Below are 22,081 nucleotides of genomic sequence, written 5' to 3'. Positions count from 1 at the left end.
AACAGTGGTCTGAAATGGGTGTCATTTACAGACTTAACAAGAATTGATGATTGATGTATTTTGTCTATAGGCCAGTAGGGAGTTTGCAACTAATAGCAGCACACATTATTTAGTGAAAGTTCCATGTTGCTACAGTTTTATACCCATATTGTTTCACACTTGGCTCGAAAGGCAGGCTTCTAATATTTAATGCTTTTTTTGCCACAGTTCAGAGTTGCTTTGTTAGAGATGATGGCAACAGTGTAAATAAAAACCTGAAAATGTGCAGTCTGTTTGTGTAGTGGATGCATTCTGTGGTCATAAGGAAATCTACATACATACGAAGTGTGGTGGAGGGTACCCTGTACCACTATTAGTAATTTCCTTTGCCACTTTACTCGCAAATAGTGAGGGAAAAACTACTTCTTATATGTCTGTGTGAGCCCTAATTTCTCATATTTTACCTTCGTGGTCCATATGCAAAATTTAGTTGACGGTAGTAGAATCGTTCTGCAGTCAGCTTCAAATGCTGGTTCTCAGTTTTCTCAATAGTGTTTCTCGAAAAGACATTGCGTTCCATTCAGGGTTTCCCAGCTGAGTACCCGAAGCATCTTTATAATACTTTCATGTTGCTCAAAGGTGCCAGTAACAAATTTAGCAGTCTGCCTCTGAACTGCTTAGAAGTTTTTCTTTAAACCAAATCTAATGCGGATCCCAAACACTTCAGCTGTACTCAGCAATGGGCCACACTAGTGTCCTATATGCAATCTTCTTTACAGATGAAGCCCGCTCCCAAAAGTCTCCCAATAAATCAAACTTGACCATTTGCCTTCCCTACCACAATCCACATGTGTTCATTCCATTTCGTATCACTTAGGAGCATTACGCCCAGATATTTAAATTGTGTAACTGTGTCAGGCAGGACACTACTAATATTGTAACAAACATTGTGTTTGTCTTTTAAATTTATCTAAATTTAGAGCTGTCATTCATCACACAACTAGAAGCTTTGTCTTATCATCATCTATCCTCCTAAAGTCAATTGACGATGACACCTTCCCATATACCATGGCATCGTCAGCAGACAAATGCAGATTGCTGCCCACCCTATACCAGATCATTTACATATATAGAAAACTATAGTGGTCCTATCACACTTCCCTGGGCCACTTTTGACGATACCCTTGTCTCTGGTGAACACTTGCCATCAAGTACAACGTGCTGGGTTCTATTACTTATGAAGTCTTCGAACCAGTCAACGTATCTGGAACCCATTCCATATGTTTATATCTTTGTTACAGCTTGTACAATAGCAATGTTATAACTGAAATGAGAATACGCTCAAATTCTGCAGCGAAGTAATATTATGGATATTGGTCTGCAATTTTGTGGGACTGTCCTTTTACCCTTCTTATATACGGGAGTCACCTGCACCCCCCCCCCCCCCCACCCCCCCCCCCCCCCCCCCAGTCGCTTGGGACTTGAGTTGCGTGAAATATTTACGACAGTTGCAAGCGGAATGAGGGGCCGTTGCCATAAAACCAAATTGAGGTGACATCTAGCCCTGGTGAATTATTTGTTTTCCTCTCTCTCTCTGTTATTTCTCTACACCAGGGATGCCTGTTAGTATGTTGTCCTTATAGGAGTCTGTGCGTGGTCAAACAAAGGTATGTTTGCATGATTCTCATGCTTGAATGATTTCTGAAATGCAGAGTTTAAAACTTTAGTTTTTGTTTTGCTACCTTCTACTGCCACACCAGACTGGTTAACGAGTAACTAGGTGGAAGCGTTAGATTCACTTTATGATTTTTACCCAGAACCAGAATTTTCTCGAGTTCTCGGACAGATTTTTCACTCAGGTAGGACAGTGGTAGCTGTTGTATGCTTCAGGCACAGATCTCTTTACAGTAACATAGATCTCTAATGATCTTTTCCTGTTGTCATTTGCATGTTCTCTTTTGAACCAAGTGTGCAACAGCCTTTGCTTCCTTGGCATTTTGTGATTTTTCTTGTTAAACCATGGCGAGTCTTCTCCATCGTTAATCCACTTACTAGGCACACAATTCTTCAGCTCTTGATTTATGATCTGTTTAAACTTTGCCCTTAATTCCTTACATTTCTCATATTGTTCATTGCTCAAGTGATCCGTAGCTCATAGTCTAGTGGCTAGCGTTGCTGCCTCTGGATCACGGGGTCCTGGGTTCGACTCCCAGCCGGATTGGGAATTTCCTCTGCCTGGGGACTGGCTGGGTGTGTTATCCTCATCATATATCATCGTTTGTGACAATGGTTAGATTGGGCTGTGTGGAAAAAATGGACTGTATGGAAAAAGTGGACGAAACACTCTCCTAGCCTTCTTGACTGGTTTATTAACTTTTGTAACCATATTTGCTTTGATGATGTCATGACCACTAATCCCTGTCCCTACACTGATGCTACCCATAAGGTCCAGCATGTTTGTAGCTGCAAAATTTAAAATATTTCCATTGTGTGTGGGCTGCCAAACTATCTGCTCATGACAGTTTTTGGAAAACATGTTCAAAAATACTTTATAAGGCAGTTTGTCTGTACCTTCGTGCATTGAATCCATAGACGTCCCATTCTATACTCAGCAGGCTAAAGTTGTGTCCAACTTGTACTGCATAATCTGGGTTTTTATATGCTACGGGCTGTAGACTCTTTGATTGACCAGAGAACTGTCACGGTGGAATCAGGTGGCTGGTAAAAACATCCAACAATTAACTTGATTTCACCTGGATCTGTTACACGCAACCAGCTAACTTTGCTGTTGCACTCAATTTCGACCTCAATAGAGACAATATTTTTGTCAACTGCAATGAACACTACTCATAATGCATCTAATGTGTCTTTCTGATATATGTTCCATCACTTGCTAAGTATCTTGGAGCCTTCTATGAGGATTATACCAAAAGTAAGGTTCCCATATTTTTACAAACATAAAACATTGTTTATTGTTATTAATTTATACACCATTGAAAAGCTTACACTTTTGTCTGTTTTTCGATATAGTCACCATTTTTTCCGACACTGTTTTGGAGCCAGTACTCCAGCTTTTGTATTCTTAAGTTGAAGGAAGTCTCCCGCCAACCCATTGAGGAAGTGTGTGACCTCTGCTCGGACTTCGTCGCTCTTGAAGCATTTGCCACCTAAGTGCTACTTTAGCTTTGGGAAGAGATGATAATCTCTGGGGGCTAATTCCGGGCTGTACGGGGGCTGGGGCAGAACAGTTCACCCAAATTTCTTCAAAAACTTCTGTTTGACGAGCGAAGTGGGGTCAAGCGTTGTCATGAGGAAGCACTACTCCTCCGTCAGTCATCCTCTCCGGCGATTCTGTATTGTTAACCAGAGTTGATCAATGTTTCAAATATCTGTCTGGGTGTACTGTCGTCCCATGTTGTATGAAATCGATGAGGAGTACCCCCTCCCAATCCCAAAACACAGTTGCCATAACCTTTCCTGCTGAATGCGTTTATTTGAATTTCTTTGGTGACGGTAAACCGGAGTGACACCACCAATGACATTTTGTTTTGTTTTGGGGGTGTAATGAAACATCCAAGTTTCATCTCTCATGATGATAGTTGAACAACTTCTCCTTGTTGCCTCCCTCCCTCACATTGTTGAAAAAACTTGCAAGCACAGTCAAGCCGTTACTCCTTGTGTCCGTCAGTCAGCATCTGGGTGACCCAGTGAGCGCACACCTTGCGATATCCCAACGTTTCTGTTAAAAAAATTTCAGTTGTGCTGTGGGAAGCTTCAGGAATGGGCAACATGTTCACGGACAATGACACTCTGATCTTTGAGCAACTCGCTGCTGATTTTCTGGATAATCTCATCCAAAACCGGTGGTCTTCCACTCTGTTCTTCATCGTGAACTTTGCTGCAGCCCTCAGCAAAAGCCCTACACCATTTGCCGACATGCTGAACGGATATGCACTCTTCACCATAAATATCAGTCATTTGCCAATGAATCTCCATGGCGATCAGCACTTCCATCTCTGATGGCCGTCAAGCCAACACTGAGCAAAGTAGCAAATCGTGGAGAGGCAGGCTCAATGGTGGGGAACCACACCCACAAGGCTCTAGCTCATTGGGAACCTTACTTTTGGTACAACCCTGTTACCTTGGTTTTCAGTGGACTGTCAGTCCCAAATGAGGCTAATTGCTAATTAACTATGTTCTTCAGAAATTGCTACTGTTTCCTTAATATCAAACAAGACCAGCGCTGCATTGTGGAAAAGTAAGCATCTTAAAAAATGTTGCAAGAGACATTATTCTGTGGCTGATGTCGGTAAGCTCCCCATTTTGGTACCATCATAGTCTTTACTGGTTATTGTGTCCCAGAGTTCTAATAATTCAAAATTTTATGTGATTTATTTATCAGTGCTTTTTAGATGTCTCCCAAAGTCCTTCGACGCCCTTTCTCGATATTGTTACAGGAATTTATATTAAAAAATGGGCATAAACATCAGATCCAATGTTTCGATTATCAGCCTAAATGTTGACCTTCAGAAAAATGCCTATTCAGTATCTGCTTATTAGCAATAAAATTCTTATTTTCCAATATATTAAGGTGATATTGCATCCAGTGACTGGAAATATGCTTGACACGAAGACTTAAATGCAAAATCTCAAAGGGCTCCATCAGTCTCAAGAGTTCATACAGTCATGTGCTGACAGATGCAGCAAGAATTCTGTTGACGAATCCCTCTGTTAATACAAAATGTAGTGTTCCATAGCGACTGCTGCTGAGTGTCTAAACTTAGTTTCTCTTAATTAGAGTTACAGAAATGGTGAGCTTCTATGGTCTTTGAAGAACTGTCAGTTTCAGCCTCTCATGACAGTGATTCTCACTGCACCCCATGTTGAGTGAGGGACGGTTGAAAATGATTGAAGTTTGTCTTTTGTCGCATGTATTCCTTTACTTCCCTGTTCACTTCCCATTTTGCTCTCTTCACTTACTTCTCTCTCCACTTTTCGTACACCTGCACTTCCAAATGAAATAGTAGTGACACTAAATGGGTTGCAACATGTTAGGTAGAAGAGTTGCCATAGTCATCTCTCAGGTTTTCTCAGCAAGGTTCCTTAGTATTGTATTTGCAGGTGTACAGCTGTACAGCTGAGTAGTTGTTTCCATTTTTGCATAATACTTTGACAGCTGGTCCAGCCATCTCCTTCAGTGCTGTGAGGTTCGCTTTTGTGTGTACTCACTGTCTGGACTCCAACCCGAGTGGTTGGAGTCCAGGAAGTAAGTACACATAACAGCACAATTTGAAGCATCTGAAGCAGAATGGGCATAAACATTAACTAAAAGTAACAGGGGAGAAGCCTATCTGCAATACTTCTTTGTGTGTGGTTAGTGTGAGTTAGTTGTAGTGTTGGCGTGCTGTGCAGAGGGTTTTGGATTTGAATCCCCCTGACAACACATTTTTTGAATGTATTATGCGTGAAGTGTTTTGGCAGTCTATTTTCACTTTGTTTCTTTAAAAGTAATGAACCTATATTGTACATTTGTGGTTTCATAGAATATATCAGAACTGAAAAATAAAGAAACAGTTGCAGTAATAAGTACATAACTCTCTCTCTCTGGCACACACGCATTCGTTCACTCATGACAGCCTCCACAGTTGCAAATATCTAAAATGGTGAAAGAAAGTGGATCTCTGTGGGTGACACTTTTTCGACTAGAGGTTTCTAAAGATATTGTAGAGGTTGTATTGTCGGTTCACGCAACAATCCATGAGTATACAACTATTCCATTGCTTTCACAGGTGAGCAAACTTGCTCCAAAGCTGTTTGTTGTCCTTCAAGAACCTTGTTCTTGAGGTACTTGTACACATCAATCCATGTTACCAGCACCAAACTTAATAGTCCACTCTCACTCCTCTGGTAAATGACCCATGAAATGTTGAGGACGTTTCTACAAGAAGCGGTAGTGGAGCAAATCAGTGTAGAGAAACTTCAGCTAATACTGAATTCTTACGGGCCCCACAAAACTCTAGTGTTTCCATGACCTGCACATACAAAATAATCTACCAGAAGACAAAATCACAATTCACATATTCCAGAAACACATTGACTTTTGAACATTATGTACTACTTTTTAATCTTATTATTTTGTTTTTATTATTATTATTAATGTTATTGCAATTGCTTCTTTGTTTGTCTATTCAGATTGTGTATTCTGTGAAACTGCAAATGTACTTTGTAGGTTTACTACTTTCAAAGAAACAAAGCACAATTAGACTGCCAAAGTACTTTCATGCATAATATATTTAAAAAAAAAAAAACCTTGTTTGGAGGGGGGATTCAAAACCGAGGCCCTTCGCATGACAGTCTAATGCTCTATCAACTCACCCACACTAGCCACACGTATAAAAGAATCACAGACACGCTTTTCCTGTGCTCTTGTAGTTCTGGTGTCGCTATTAATTAACGTTTATGTCTGTTCTGCTGGACAACAGCACATAGCTCAAACTGAATCATAGTTTTGTTTGATACCTTGTTGACAAAACATTTGTTACAGATCTGAGTGTCTGACATCTGAAGGTTTGGGTGTCAGTTGCACACCTTTATGTAAACAATGTGGTATTGCCACTTTTATTCCTTGTTCTATACAATTCTGAAGGGTAATCATGAAGTATCAAAATGCATTTTCTTAGACTATCAGTACAATGTTTAGCATTTGATGTTTTCAATTTTCTTATAACTTATTATTTTCTCAGCAGTTCTGTTAATGAGACACTTTAAAGATTTCAGCCGTATTATCAAGAGTTTATTAGTTGTTTTGAATGGCCTCTTGTGGATGCTTTACTTCATGTATGTTTGTGATGATTTAAGGGTGTACCACTAGTTTTCTGAAAGTCGTCCCCAGTGAGTCACATAAACACTTACCATGTTTGCTCAATGTGTCTGGAAGCTGTCATGGAGAGAAACTCCCCCACAGATGTTGATTGGTTTAGCTTTAATTGAATTACTTTATCTGGTAAAATATTGATTTTTGCATACTAGCACTGAACTTGATAAAATTTGTAGTAAATTTTTTTCTCTAAATATTGACTTAAGAATTGTACAGCACGTTACTACAGCTCACATAAAACTGGGTAGCAGTATTGATCAGTTTTACACTGAGGTGACAAAAGTCGTGGTATACAACCTAATAATGTGTCTGTCTCCTTTGGTGCAGCAACTCGATGTGGCATGGTCTCAAGGCATTAGAAGTCCCCTGCAGAGATATTGGAGCATGCTGCCTCTGTAGCCATCCAAAACTGCAAAAGAGTTGCCGGTGCACGATTTTGTGCATGAACTGACCTCTTGAATATTTTCAGTAAATGTTTGAGAGATTCATGTCAGGCGATCTGGGTGGCAAAATCATTCGTTCGAATAGTCCCGAATGTTCTTCAAGCCAATCACAAACAGTCATGGCTTGGTGACATGGCGCCTTGTCACCTATAAAAAAATTCCATCTTTGTTTGTGAATCTGAAGTCCATGAATGGCTCAAAGTAGCCGAACATAACCATTTACAATCAATGATCTGTTCATTTGGACCAGAGAACCCACTCCATTCCATGTAAACACAGCCCACACCATTATGGACTGACCACCAGTTTGGACAGTGCCTTGTTGACAACCAGTGCCCATAGCTTCATGGGGTCTCAACCACACTTGAATCCTACCATCAGTTCTTACCAACCGAAATCGAGACTAATCTGACAAGGCCATGGTTTTCCAGTCATCTGGGATGCAACCAATGTAGTCACGACTGCAGGAGAGGTGCTTCAGGCCATGTTGTCTTGTTATCAGAGGCACTCGTGTCAGTCGTCTGCTGCCATAGCCCATTAAAACCTAAGTTTGCTGCACTGTCCTAACAGATAAGTTCGTCATATGTCCCACATTAATTTCTGTGGTTCTTTCACACAGTATTGTGTGTCCGTTAGCACAACTCTACACAAATGCTGCTGCTCTCCGTTGTAAAGTGAAGGCCATCAGCCACTGCAGTGACCAAGGTCAGAGATAATGCTGGAAATTTGGTATTCTTGACACTCTCATGACACTATGGATCTTAGAATATTGAATTCACAAATAGTTTCTGAAGTGGACTGTCCTATGTGTCTAGCTTCATCTCTCAACAACCATTTTGTGTTCGAAATCTGTTAATTCCGTTGTGAGGCTATAATGATGGTGGAAAATTTTTCTCATGTGTCATCTAGGTACAAATGACAGCTCCACCAATGTACTGCCCTTTTATACTTTGTGTACACAATGCTACCACTCTCTGTATATTTGCTTATCGCTATCGCATTATTTTTGTCACCTCAGAGTAAATTCAGTTTTCTTTGGTTGACTAATGAAGTAAATCACTGTGATGATAATTAGTCCTTCCTAACATATTTGGGGACATTTCTTTTATTGTATTAATTATATTACTATAAAATATTGTAGTAAATTTGTGAGTGCACGATATTTTTAATTTTTTAATTGCAGTACAATGTCGTATTGAGAAGTATGTAGACAGCATTTGAAATAATAATTCTGTCATTGATTATTTTCCCTCTCTCTGTTGGTTTCTAGCCTTGTTTGCCGTACCTAAGAATTACAAGCTAGTTGCTGCACCCTTGTTTGAGTTATATGACAATGCACAGGGGTATGGACCAATAATATCGTCTTTACCGCAAGCTTTGTGCAGGTGAGTACAGCTGTTACATTGTAGCCTTTACTTGATCAGAGTTATCAGGATGACACTATTGAGCGCAACTAGCATTTTCTTCCTTTGCTGTGCTGTTAACCAATAATGATTATGCCATGTTAGAATTTTCTCGAATTTCCATAATTTTGTTTTGAAAGAAAAGTAGTGTCGTGCAAAAACATGCTGCCCCACACACACACACACACACACACACACACACACACACACACACGTGTACACGTACACATCTTGCTGCAGAAATCTTTCTTTTTTTGTGTGGACTATCATTTGCATTAGTGGTGGGTTAATCAGTCATTTACATAAATGGCTGATGCTGCTATTCACGTCATGTAAGAAGGCAGACCAATTTTCAGCAGTTGTGCGCATCCCCCTCCACTAGCCACTGGCAGCTAATAATATTCATTCTCTTTCCGAGTGGCTAGCAGGGAGTGACAGCTAGAGAGCAAGAATCATGCTCCTACATGCTGCAATGTTGCCGTACTTCACGACAACCGTATTATTCATTCAACTGTCACCTCTTTTTTTTCCCGCTTGCAGTTGTATAGCTGTGAATGTGTATCTGTAAATGTTTTAAGTGCGATCAAAAAGAAAGCCAGGTGACGGCAAGAAATGTGAAGTGAAGTTCTCCACAAGCTGGCGAGTGGGATTATTTACCCCATTTATAACTTTTCAAACATGAATTTGAAAGCAAGTCTTCTACTGTCGATATTTGAAAACACAAGAACGGATTCCAGAACAATGTGGTGTTGGCAAGAGAGCTGTAGGAACTGTAGAAAAAGTTGGTTTTGTGTCGCCTGGAAAGCATCGAAATCGCATGGAACCTGTAACATAAATGGATAGTTTTAACAATGATGATTTGAAGTGCTCCATGTGAACAATGTATGCCCGAGATAACAAAAATTTGTTATAGCTATGCAATGGTAAGCACTTAATCAATGTAAAGAATATTAAAAGATGATGGTTCCATTTATGTTAAGAAGAGAATTTTTAGTTCAAAGAGGTGGCGTAAGTGCAGCACAAACTATATCCCATATAAAGATTGACGATCCAAGAGAAGGAGATGGTTCAACAGTGTATTACCTTGATGAATTATGCGTCAGTTAGAATCATTCCAGGAAGATCTACTGGTGGCAGTTCTAAAGTTCTCATAGGAATAGCTTCTCGGATAATTATTCTGCATGCTGACTCTTCTTCTGTTTCTGAGAATGAACTGCTACGTACATGTAAGAGAAACAGCAATGACTACCATTTGGAAATGAATGCTGTCAATTTCATGAGATGATACACAATTCTTGTCACACCTTGCTTCAAAGTCGGTCATTGCCAGGTATAATTCAACTGTTACAGAGAAAACACCAAGTACAAACACCAGAAAAGCAGATATTTTTCCACGGCTTAAAGGTAAAAATATTAATCACAGTGTAATCCAGACTCGTGCCGATTTCTTGCAGTTTGTTAATTTATACAAGTCATGTGACAACATAAAAACCTTGCACATGAATGGGGGTCAGACAATTTTGCATTTACCCATGTATCTCTGTCAGGGTAGCTCCATTGAATTAATTTGGGCAAAGGGTTTTAAGGCTATGTGGGAGAAAGAAACAGAACATTCAAGATAACATATATTGAACACCGCTTGTGCATGAGGCAACAGACAACATCCCAACTGTAGCGTGGGCACAGTCTGTGCAGCATGCAGAAAAGCTTCAGAAAGAACAACTTGACAGGGAAGTGATGATGGATATAAGCCATGAACCTATCATCGTAAATTTACACTCAGATTGTTCGGAAACAGACTGGAATAGAAGTGACGATGGTATCACAATTAGATTTTGGAACAAAGTAATAATATTTTGAAGTTTTAAAGACTTGTTTAAAAAATGTATTTGGCAACAACTCATTTGCATACATAATAATGAGAACTTCCTAGCGTGTTTGATTAGGACTTCGTATATCTTTAATTATGCAGATTTTGTTGTGTATTAAATTTTTTCTTACAATGCAGTTCAAATCACAATAAATGATAAATATTTGCAAGCAGTTTCAATGACCTTGTCTTTCGACAATTGTCATTTTGAGAGAAATTGTACTTCACATCTTCACAAAGCTGTGTCAGCTGTTCTTGCCTCCCGACATCACTCAGAGTAAATTTGTGGAGCAGTGGACGCAATATCGTCAGAACGTCAATTAATATTTCTCTTATGATGATTGATTGAAATTGGTTTTAATATTATTACTCACCTCATAGACTTAAACGTATAATACAGTGTACCATAGGCAAACGAGCCATTCCTGTTGTCCGCAGCAGCACAGTTCAGCGACATAGACTTCGTTTGCTCGCTCTGCTTCCTTTCCACTTCGCCTCTATGCGTGGAAGCGCCTTCCAAGGTGGCACGGGTTTTAGTGTAATAACAGAGCCCTTTAATAATATTTTTGTTTAAGCTTTCCACAAAATCACTTGAGCTTTGTTAGCTCTTTAACTTGTCAGTGCTGAGATTTTTTATGTTGCCAGAATGAGGGCATTTGCCCACAAAAGACAGAAGTCCTTTGTTTGAGTCTTGGTCCAGCGCGCAGTTTTGATCAGCCAGCAAGTTTCATATCAGTGTACATTTCGCTGCAAAGTGAAAAATTTTGTTTTGGGAACTTCCCCCAGTGTGTGGCAAAGCCTTGTCCCCCCAATAGCCTTTTTTTCCCCAGGAGTGCTAGTTATGCAAGTTTCACAGGAAAACTCCTGTGGCATTTGAAAGGTAGGAGATGAGCCACTGGCCGAACTAAAACTAAGAGGATGGGTCGTGAGTTGTGCTTGGATAGCTCAGTCAGTAAAACATTCGTTCGTGAAAGGCAAAGGTCTCGAGTTTCGGTCCAGCTCACAGTTTTAATCTGCCATGAAGTTTCATATCGGTGCACACTCCACAGCAAAGTGAAAATATCATTCTGCCAGTCGACCAGTCATTTTGAATTTGAAACGGACGCACAAATCTTGTTATAGTCTTCACCTTCTACTTGACTAAATCGCGTTGTGACTAAGCAAGCTTTAAAAATCTGGGCTCCTCACCAACTTTCTTCTTTGTAAATACCCATCTATTCTTTACAATAATTACACCAGATGGTAGCTCAACCAGTTTCCCAATATCGTGATTTTTTTCATGGAGTTAATTTCTTCAGTCATTGCAACCATCTGTTCTGCTGCCTTGTTAGAATTAACTGATTCATAATGGCTGATCACTGTTCCTTTCTTGCACAATGTGTTTTTGTGCTATTTCATGATAAACCACCTCGTTTGAATGAAGTATCATTGGATGATATTTGCTTAAACTCATTTTCTCTTTTGTTGCACTCATCCGTGGCCTGTGCATCTATTTCATTAAATATCAGAATGTTGCACAAATTCCTGATAACCTTAAGTTTCTTCCAAATTTTCCTCCTGATCTAAGAAATCATAAAATTTCCCTTCAGTGTTAGAATTTTCTCTTTTATGTCATATTTCATCTCCAATACTTGGAAATGATAATGCTCCTTCATTGCACATACAATAGAAATTCGTCCTGTTTCTTATTTTCAGTTGAGCATTTGCCATTCAAGAATTGTTTGAAGATACTTTTTTTTGATTCCACAGGATATTTTGTTTCTGGCATCGAGGTCCTGTACCCACGGCCATATAGTGTGTTATAGAGTGCATCAAATAATTAAGCCTTTTTCTGCCCTTTCGTATAATTTAGAACGACGTTTTTGTTTGTGTAGGTGACTGAAAACTTCACACCCTATCACACGTAAATGTCTCACACTAGACTTTCTACATGTCCACAATTCCTGAGGCATTTTTTTTTGTTGTTGTGGTTATTTGTAACACCACTCCTTATGTATGCGGTATCATCTCGCCCCAAGAACACATTGGTAAATTCCTAGCTATTGTGACCTAACCATATCATTAAAGTTCTGTTGAGCATTCAGCTATACTGTTTTTCTGTGATGTGTAGGTCAGTTATTTCGTGTCATATTCATTCAGATTCACAGAACTGTGTGAACAGAATTCTAGGCCTTTGTTCACGTGAATTTTGTTTACAGTTTGTTTTTCCATTTGACTCCTCCATTTCTTGAATTCTTCTGATATTTTATCCTTATTTTTTAAGAAATGCACAAATATGTATTGGCCTGCATCGTCAACGATACTCGTTGAGTATCTCTTGCCTCCAAAACTGGGAATGTCAGTATGTCACATGAGATCACTATGAACAAGTTCTAAACAGGTTGTTCGTTCCTTCACACTCTGTTTATAGAAATGGTCCTTGTGTTGATTTACGTACCAAACAGCCACCACATGTGTTTATTTTACCTTTTTCACACTGTAATTCCAAGACTGCTTCCTTCATTATCGTGTTGTTTACTGTACACTTGCCGACATGTATCATTTGACAATGCCATAAGTCTAGTGACTTCGTGTTACATTTGTTATTTCTCAGTACATTTATTGATCTGTGAACTGCACATGGCTTCATATTTATGTAATATGAATGAACTTCCTGCTGATTTTTAACCAGCAGTCTTGCAGAGATATTGTCCTCTTGCAACCCTCATTATCAGAAATAATCTTTCTATCGTTGTTAGCTATGAGTTTTTTTAGCCAAAACTTCATTGTTAATTATTATTGCTTCTGTTTTTCTGCCATCAACTAATGTCGTGACCTCAGCTAAAATATTTTCATCAACAGCTGAAAAATAATTTTCATTTGGAGCCATGTGATGAATTGAATAGGAATCCACTATCCAGTTATCACCATTCAATGTAACTGTGGCACAGGCAGCACTCATATGTTTTTAACAGCACCTATATTCTTTTGTTCCTTTTTAAATTTCCCCCTTTCAGGGCAGTTTCTGAATACGTAACGGACTTTGTGACAGTTGTAACAAACAAAACTACCTTTTTATGTTGCTTCTTTATTCGTTTCTTCCTGTCCTTTGTAAAATTCCGTAAGTGAAGTTTTTTGGTACTGTTGATTTCCAATATTAACGTTCATGGACATTGCAGAATGTTTTTCATTATATTTGGGACGTGTAGCATCTTTTCATGTGCACACTTAATTGTTGTACACTTAAAATCATTATCTGGCAAATTGCACAAAGCTATAATTAGTACACCCCATTCATTTGGAAGTCCACACAGAACAGTCATTGATAAATCTCCCTTTTCAGTTTTGTTGCTAATGTTCACTAGGCCTGCTACAGTTTTGTTTATTAGTCCTAGATAAATTTCCACAGATTCATAGTTCTTCATTTTTAGTGAATATAGCTTCCATCTCAGTTGCACAGTGTGAAGTTGGATATCCCTTAGGTCATATTATTTTGAAGTTCTTCACATACTCTTTTTAACACAGGTCATCTGTGTTATAACCCGTTAACTTTTTCCAAATGCGTCACATAAAAATAGTCAGCCGGTATCAATAAATATTTCACCTTCAGTGCACAGGAGTTTTAAAATGGCTATTTGACCCACAGTTTTCTATTTCTTTCTTAACATGACTGTGCACATACTCATTGTTGTAGTGGAATAAAACTCTCTTCTCACACATATTATATTTATTAAGTGAAAAAGTACATGCACTATCAAATCAGTAACAGAGAAACCCTATAACAACACTTTGATAGTCTTTTTAAATAAGCTATAAGATAATCCAGTAACATCACAGAAATGAAAAGAATGTAATAAATATAGGAGCTCTTCTCCTCCTGTTTATATCGTAACAAGTAGCACTAGAAGTATTAGAAACAGTATTACTTTTATAGAGTAACATTGCATAGCCAGAGAATAAAATCATACGAGATAAAGTGCTCACATCAAATAAGTAAAAATTGTCTTGTAAAGCTAACATTAAAACCTCGAGTATAGCAAGCCACTAGAGCTGACATCAGACTGAAAGATTTATCACTGGATTTCACTGCTGTGTAGAAACTCCATAATGTGCTTGCCACCTATGGGACACGAATAGCAGAGAACAGCACAAATTAAGAAAACAGTTCCATTATTAAAAGAAAATAGTTATAACAAGAGACCAAGGTCAGTAACAGAAGTATAAAAATGTGATAAATGAAATACATGGGAAAATGCTGTAAAATGAAACAGCAGCTGTACATACCATCTGCCCAGTGCAGACAGCATTAAAGTGCTTAAAATGAACAGAATTAATGCAGTAGGAATAACAGCTACAAAATTTTTATTTTGCAGTTGTTGCTGTTGGTTGAGAATAAAACAGTCATTGACATACATTTGCTTAAGAATTGCCATCCTATAACCATCCTTTTCTGTATGGAGGATAACTTGCTACACTCCCTTTAGTTTGTACCCTTTCTGCCTTGTAAATGCTCTTTATACCTGATGCTGACGACAGATCTTCTAGTGTGACCTATTCAATAAATTGGCCAAGTGCTGGAGGTGATTTTTTTACACCACTGAATTACACAGAGAATGATCAAAGATTTCAGTGTTTGGATTAGATTTTTGTACTAGCTGTTATCTGGGGAAAAGGCAACTTCGCATCCACATCTTCTTTCTAGCAGGTGGCAAATTCTGTAGAAAATGGTCCCTAAGTACAGTTTCGTGTGTGTGTGTGTGTGTGTGTGTGTGTGTGTGTGTGTGTGTGTGTGTGTGTGTGTGTGTGTTATTAGCAATATTGCCCAAAGTAATGACTCTGCGGTTAGTTCTTGCTGTAAAAATGTTATCAATTAAGGAAAGTTCATCAACATTATTATCTGTTGCAGTTTTTATGAAAGTGATATCAACTTAAAAGTTTTTTGGGTGATAGAGGCAGTGAAATAGCCTGATGAATGGCTGAATGGAAAAGCTTTTTATGAGGTTGGGGATGTACTGAGCTGCAGGGCAAAATTTGGTCTGTACTATTTTCTTTTTGAAAAATACCAACAGTTTGTAATAATTCTAGTGCAGCTTATTGTTTGTGATATAGTTGTTATCCAATGGTGATTAAAAATTTGATTTCCAAGTACAAATAATTTTGCGTACAGAATAATTTTTTGTAAGGTGCTTATGCTGCCCAGTGGCACCATAAAATAATTTCCAAGTCTGTATAAATGTGGAGTGCCCATTATACAGAGACAGTGCATCATAAAGTTTTATTGGTGTAAAATGCTTGTGACCACAGAACCCTTGCAATGTGTTCACTACATTAGTTATAAGTACATTTAAGCATCAGGCCAGATATTACATACATATTTTTTGTGCATAAGTACACTAAGTTTAAAGCTCTGGATTCCACTAACAAATAATAAAATTGAGAAAAATTTCAAGGCTTCCCAAGAACATAATCTGAAGATCATATGTTGAAAATGGGGAAAATGGTGTTCCTAATAAATGTCTGAAGAATACACAGGTAAAATTTGAGCCATTTGCTATTTTTAGTTTATTGTGGCCCATTGTGCATAAAAAGGATAAAAACTGTTTTTGCGGGTTTCTCAGGAACTGCCATTGAACAAATGATGCTTTTATAATCTGTCAAAGACACACATCACACCTAATGCTAAAGAAGCAACTGATTTGCTCCATTTGCCTAGACTGGAAGAAGTGTGAAATATTTAAACTGTACAAGGAACATATTGGCATTGTGCACTGTTGTGCACAGACCGACTGAGGCACAAGGTCATCGATGCTTGTAAATGTAACCTCTAATATGAGTGCAGTTTTTGTCAGTGTCTTTCATACTGTGTAGCTGTTATCTGATGGCTTAGGTTTAAGAAATATTCATTTAGTTCTCAAATTATTTGGTAAAGAATGGGTCATGCACATATTAATGCTGTTTGTACTCTTTCTTCATTGCAGGCTTTACTCTGCAGTAGTTACCTTGGAAGTGACTTTCTTTCCTCCTCTATTTTTAAGCTGTCTGAATTAAAAATAAAGAAACTGTTTTATTTTGTAACTTTTTCCACAGGTTCAATTTCATATACATGTGAATTACCTTCACACTGGTATTAATGCTGTTGAAGATTTTTTACCATTGGAATTAAAATGGGGTCTCCGTCAGCTCCACGCAGCAGCAGAAGTGTATAAAGACAAAATAATCTGTGCTGTGTAGCTTTTCAGGTACAAAATTGTGAAAGTGGTGACAGTGGACAAGTGTTTGGTAAACATTAAATAAAGCAGTTTTACTGTGTTGCTTTCATCAGTGATAAAAGTAATTTATAGTGCTGCAGTTGGACTCGAGTGTAAAAATAACTGAAACTTGCAATAGTCTGTGCACTTTCCCTTCTATGATACATAGTTTTACATTTATAGTGTGAATGGCTGTACCAAGAAAATATTTTAAGGCTCTTGAGATTGTCATTACTGTGACATTCAGATGACAAATCATGTATATTTCACCTTCCTTAAAAACTATATCTTTATTGTATTGTGTCTCTTGTATATGTGAAGTGATGAACTTGTGAGAAAGGAGGTTTTTTACACTCATTCAATAAAAGCTATTAAGTTAGAATCCGTAGGCAGAATTATTAACCCTAGATGGCTGTCAGCGTGAAAAATGGCTGAATGAAGAAAGTGTTATGAAATTTATAGAAATTGATTAATGGTGAGTCAGTCATGTGTCGTATGAGATTGTATGATGTCAAGGTATTCTTTCTGTGCTAAGGCCCAAGTTGACAGAAAATACAGTCAGTTTTGTGTTCCATTATGTGACGCTATTGTAAATTATAAACATTGGGCTGATTCAGCAGTACTGCAAACTTTCATTTCATACACCTTTGGTGTGTCATGTTCCTATTTATGCGGAAAATAAATGTGATTTATAAGAAAAACTGCCTGATAATTTTTAGGGAGTAAAATTTAATATTTTGTAGAACCTATAATAAAAGTGAAAACTCTGAACTCCACAAGCTGAAGAATAATCTGCAGTTTTCAGCAGCTTTTAATCCTTGATTACCTAACCAACATTTACAGTCGTAATTCGCGAGAGCTCTGGATTATTAAGATTCCTCTCTTCATTGTGTTTTCTTTTAATTTTGTACAGTGTTTCTCTTTGCTCTCCACTATTGTCTCTCTCAAATAAATCAAACTGTGGAAGATACAGGATGACAGAACAACAGTATTATGAAAAGGATAGATAGCTACTCACCTCATAGAGGTGTTGAGTCACAGACAGGTCACCTGGTTTAGATTCATTAATGATATCTTTATGATATGGGCTGAGAATGGGGACAGCCTATCAACATTCCTCCAGAACCTCAACCCCTTCTTGACTTACTCCTTCACAACCCAAGAAGCCACCTTTCTAAATGTAAACTTCCACCTCAAAGATGGCTACCTCTGCCCATATGAGACCTACCAATCACCAACACCACCTCCACTTCGGCAGTTGCTACTTACTCCATACTGAGAACTCCTTTCATACATTCTAGCTGATTGTGGCCATTACATCTGTAGTGACTAGCAGTTCCTCTCCAAATATACCTTGGGTCTCACTGAGGTCTTCACAGACCAACATTACCCTCCCAACCTTATACAGAAATCTGTAGTGACTAGTAGTCCCTCTCCAAATATACTGTGGGTCTCACTGAGGCCTTCACAGGCCAAAATTACCTCCCCAACCTTTTACAGAAACATACCTTCCATGTGTTCTCTCTCCATTCTCCTTCCACATTCACATCAACAAAGGAGCTCTCCCCTGGTGACTCAAAACCACCCAGTCAGAACCGGAGCAACTGAATCATATTTTATAGCAAGGTTTCGAATACTACTGCCACCCATTAGGCCTGCGCAATATGTGTGTCCATCCTACTCCACCTTGCTCCCAAACTCGTGGCTCTTATCTGTGTATTAGACCTTGATGCAAGACCTGTCCCAGATATCCTCCCACCAGCACCACCTACTCCAGTCTAGTCACAGGCATCACCAATCCCATTAAAGACAGGACTACTGGTAGAAACAGTTAAGTGACCTACAAACTGCTGCAACCACTGTGATGCTTTTTACATGGACATGACCACACCAACACACTTTCTGTCAACATGAATGGCTACTGACAAACAGCCAAGAGTCAGCTGAACCATCCAGTTGCTGAACATGCTGTCTAACACAACTTCAACTACTGCTTTACAGCGTTCACCATGTGGATCCTTCCTCCTAAAAACAGCTTTCCTGAATTGTTGGGGTACGAACTCTCCCTTCAAAATGTTCGTGTAGTCCCCCAGGCCTCAACCTATGCTAGTCAGTGTCCTTCACACACTTACCCTTCCCTGCTCCCAGTCCAACATTACACAGCATTGTATTCTGTCAACATATCTGCTAGTCTTTTTTTTCTGTTCTCTATTTCTCTCTTTCTCCACTCCTCACCTCTACTCACTTTCAAACTTACCTGATGCCCTAGCAGCCCTACGTTTCCCCCACCACATCCTTGCCTGCTTCCACAAACATCACTACTCTTCCCCACTGCTACCCTGCCATCCCTCCCTCCCCACCCCATTCTCCTCCTTACCCCCACCACCCATGTTGCTATTACCATCAATCGCAGTTGCTCACGCCCCAGCCTTGGTGGTCAGAAACAGTGGTTGTGTGTGTGAATGTGTGTATGTCTCTACTTGAGAAGGCCCGTTGGTCAAAAGCTTAAATGTGTAATAGTCTCTTTATTGTTCCTGTCTGTGACTCAACCTCTCCTGTATGTGATCGTTGGAGTCTCTCCTTTTTATGATGTTGGCTCAAACAAATGTTTCAGAAGTCTTGGGTGTGTGTGTGTGCTGCTGCAACTGGGTTTGACTTCTACACCTAGTAGAAACAAAAATGAGGAAGTGAATCACCTGCCTGCCTCCAGTTGACTCTCTCTCTCTCTCTCTCTCTCTCTCTCTCTCTCTCTCTCTCTCTCTCTCTCTCTCTCACACACACACACACACACACACACACACACACACCCTAATTGTAGAAATATTAATAGTTTTCAAGCTACTGTTCTCTTTTAGGTTAAGTACCTATCTTACACAGTGGCTCGCACTTACCTGTGCCTATGGTAAAACTCTGATAGTGGGCTGTGCTGGTTTACATTGTCTGCATAATAGTGTGTGAGAGAAAATTTTCTTAATCTATCTTGGACTAGTAAAATGGGAGTGGAGGGGAGGGGGGCATATAAAATATTGGGTATTGTAGAATTATTAATTTGTGAATGTTTTTTAAATCTGTAATGAAATTTACTATTGCCATAAATGCTGACACTGTACTAACTTATTGACAGTCTTATAAAGAGAAGCAGAACATATCTAAACCTACTATTCTGTAACCAATAAATCTGGTTAATAAAAAAAAAAGAAACAGGTTTTGATACCAGGGTCTGTAATTAATAAATTTATAATATGCTGTTATTCTGAGCCCGTCATGACTATTCATCAAATTGAAAATAAACTATCAAAATATTTGGGAATATCAAAAAATATCTGATATGAAATAATGTTTCACCTATGCATCTAATGTGAAGAAACAATATTACCCTGAAATTACAGAGGTCAGCTGTTTGGAATTCTGTCACTCTCTGCTCAAGCAGATCTACTCAGTGACTCTGGCTCTTTGAAATGGCATGAAGATTCCACATGCAGATAAATTGTTCCATGACGAGCACTATAAATAATTGTAATTGGAGATTATTAATTTCATCTTAGGTAGTACTGATCAAGGACATTAAGTTATTGATATCTAGCTTTGGTTTGTTCCCTGCTGTAATATTCTCAGCAAGAATGAAAACACACAGTGCAACACCAATCAGCAATTTATTTTTAAATCATACTATATCTTAAAGCAGTTGTCATATGTCTGTAATAAATCATTCTCCAGCAATCAAATTAAGTAAAGAGGCTAAACTAAAATAGCTCATAAACATAGATGCTGACAGAGCCACAATATTCAGAGAATTTACAAAATGAAAAGTGAGATGTAATTTATCAAGGACACAAAGTAGATGAGAAACTTAATTATTTCCTAGAAATATCCTTGGTACATTATGCTTCCAGTTTCCTGCACAATAGTTCCAGCTATTGGAGGGAAGGTTGGCCAGTACTGGGATCACAATACTTTTGTCGCAGGAGGAGTGATGTTTGTTTAATGGGGAGTGCTAGCCCAAATCAAGGCTTTGTGACATTGCAAGAACAGAACTTACGGAGTGAAAGGCAGTCATGCATGCTTTGACAGTTAACAGCGGTAACCAGACAGTAAGGAGTGCAGGTAGGCTGATGGCTGGACAATGATGTGGAGATTTCTCGAGGCCTGGGCATGCTTGCTTGCCTGAAAGATGGAGATGACTCAGTTGCAACTAAGGCAAATGAAATGAAAGACGAGTATTATATTTTCAATGAAACTTCATTGTAGATCTTACAAATGTGATACTGCAAAACCAAGTACATCAAAAAAATTGCTGCCATGGGACGACTTCGTTAAAATTTCAAGCACAATTCTAAGGTAAACATTAACAGAGTTACAGTTATCTAATTATGATGGATTAGAAAATTAATAACAATTGAACCACTAGAGCGATCTGATAATTTCAAGTGTCAAATGGAAAGCTGAGTATGTCAGTAAACACCCCAAGAAGCAACTTTTCAAGTCCTTTTGTATATATGAAAAGGATACTCTTCACATAGAGGTAAAACTGAGTGGCAGGCAGGCACATTGATAAGATGGTAAGACTGCTGGACATAATTAGATATTGGCAATCAGCCCACACACCCAGTCATCTCTGGATGCTGCATACATTCCCCATTTCTCTTCTCCTCTTTGACACTCCATCCCCCCTCCCATATTACAGCTTCTTGATGCTCCACCTTGCAGTCCTCTCACTGTTCTTCCCCTACCATATTCCTGCACACTGTCGCAGGTAGCACTGACCTCTTCCCTCACGTCTACTGTGTTGCCCTCCCCACCCCACACCCCAACAAAGATCACAGCATACCTCGGATGTATTCTCTTTCAGGCCCTAATGCCTAGAGATGACACTGTGTGTGCGACGAACAGCTGTCCACTGCAGTGCACGGCTGTACCACCGGGTTAAGTCACGTGCATTCAGTAGTGTGTGACATCACAGAAAATATTTGAGGGCAAGCTGTAAAATGTGTGGGATCTTTTGCCAGTTTGTAGTTATTGTGCTTCGGTTGGTCATTGATATGGAGTCTGTCAACAGAGCTGTGTTGTCGAGCAGCCACTTTTCCTATTACTTACATTATTTTACTGTGTTGTGGGTTATTGACTTTACACAATTTGACAAACTTGAACTTTGGTTATGTGCTTCTTGCATGTTTTCATAGTCATTATTCAGGATAAGGAACTTAAATTTACGACATGATTGATAGAGAGGAAACTGCAGCGGCTGTTTGAAGCATTATTAGACTCAAAATGAAAGAAAAACT

At 38.8% G+C, this 22,081-nt stretch overlaps 1 protein-coding gene across 2 annotated transcripts in view; it reads left to right on the top strand.

Annotated features, from left to right (window-relative positions):
* The window catches only part of LOC126354203 (cleavage and polyadenylation specificity factor subunit 5), a 92,565-nt gene extending 75,384 nt beyond the window's left edge, over positions 1–17,181 (top strand). For both annotated transcript variants that reach the window (XM_050003663.1, XM_050003672.1), the window contains exons 5-6: positions 8,570–8,684; positions 16,639–17,181. In XM_050003663.1, coding sequence (XP_049859620.1) covers positions 8,570–8,684; positions 16,639–16,660 — 137 coding nt within the window. In that variant the 3' untranslated portion in view covers positions 16,661–17,181. The remainder of the gene's footprint in view (positions 1–8,569; positions 8,685–16,638) is intronic.
* Positions 17,182–22,081: the final 4,900 nt, after the last annotated feature.

Source organism: Schistocerca gregaria, chromosome 1 (genome assembly GCF_023897955.1).
Source record: "Schistocerca gregaria isolate iqSchGreg1 chromosome 1, iqSchGreg1.2, whole genome shotgun sequence".
NCBI lineage: Eukaryota > Metazoa > Arthropoda > Insecta > Orthoptera > Acrididae > Schistocerca > Schistocerca gregaria.
This window is presented reverse-complemented; position numbering and strand designations above follow the sequence as displayed.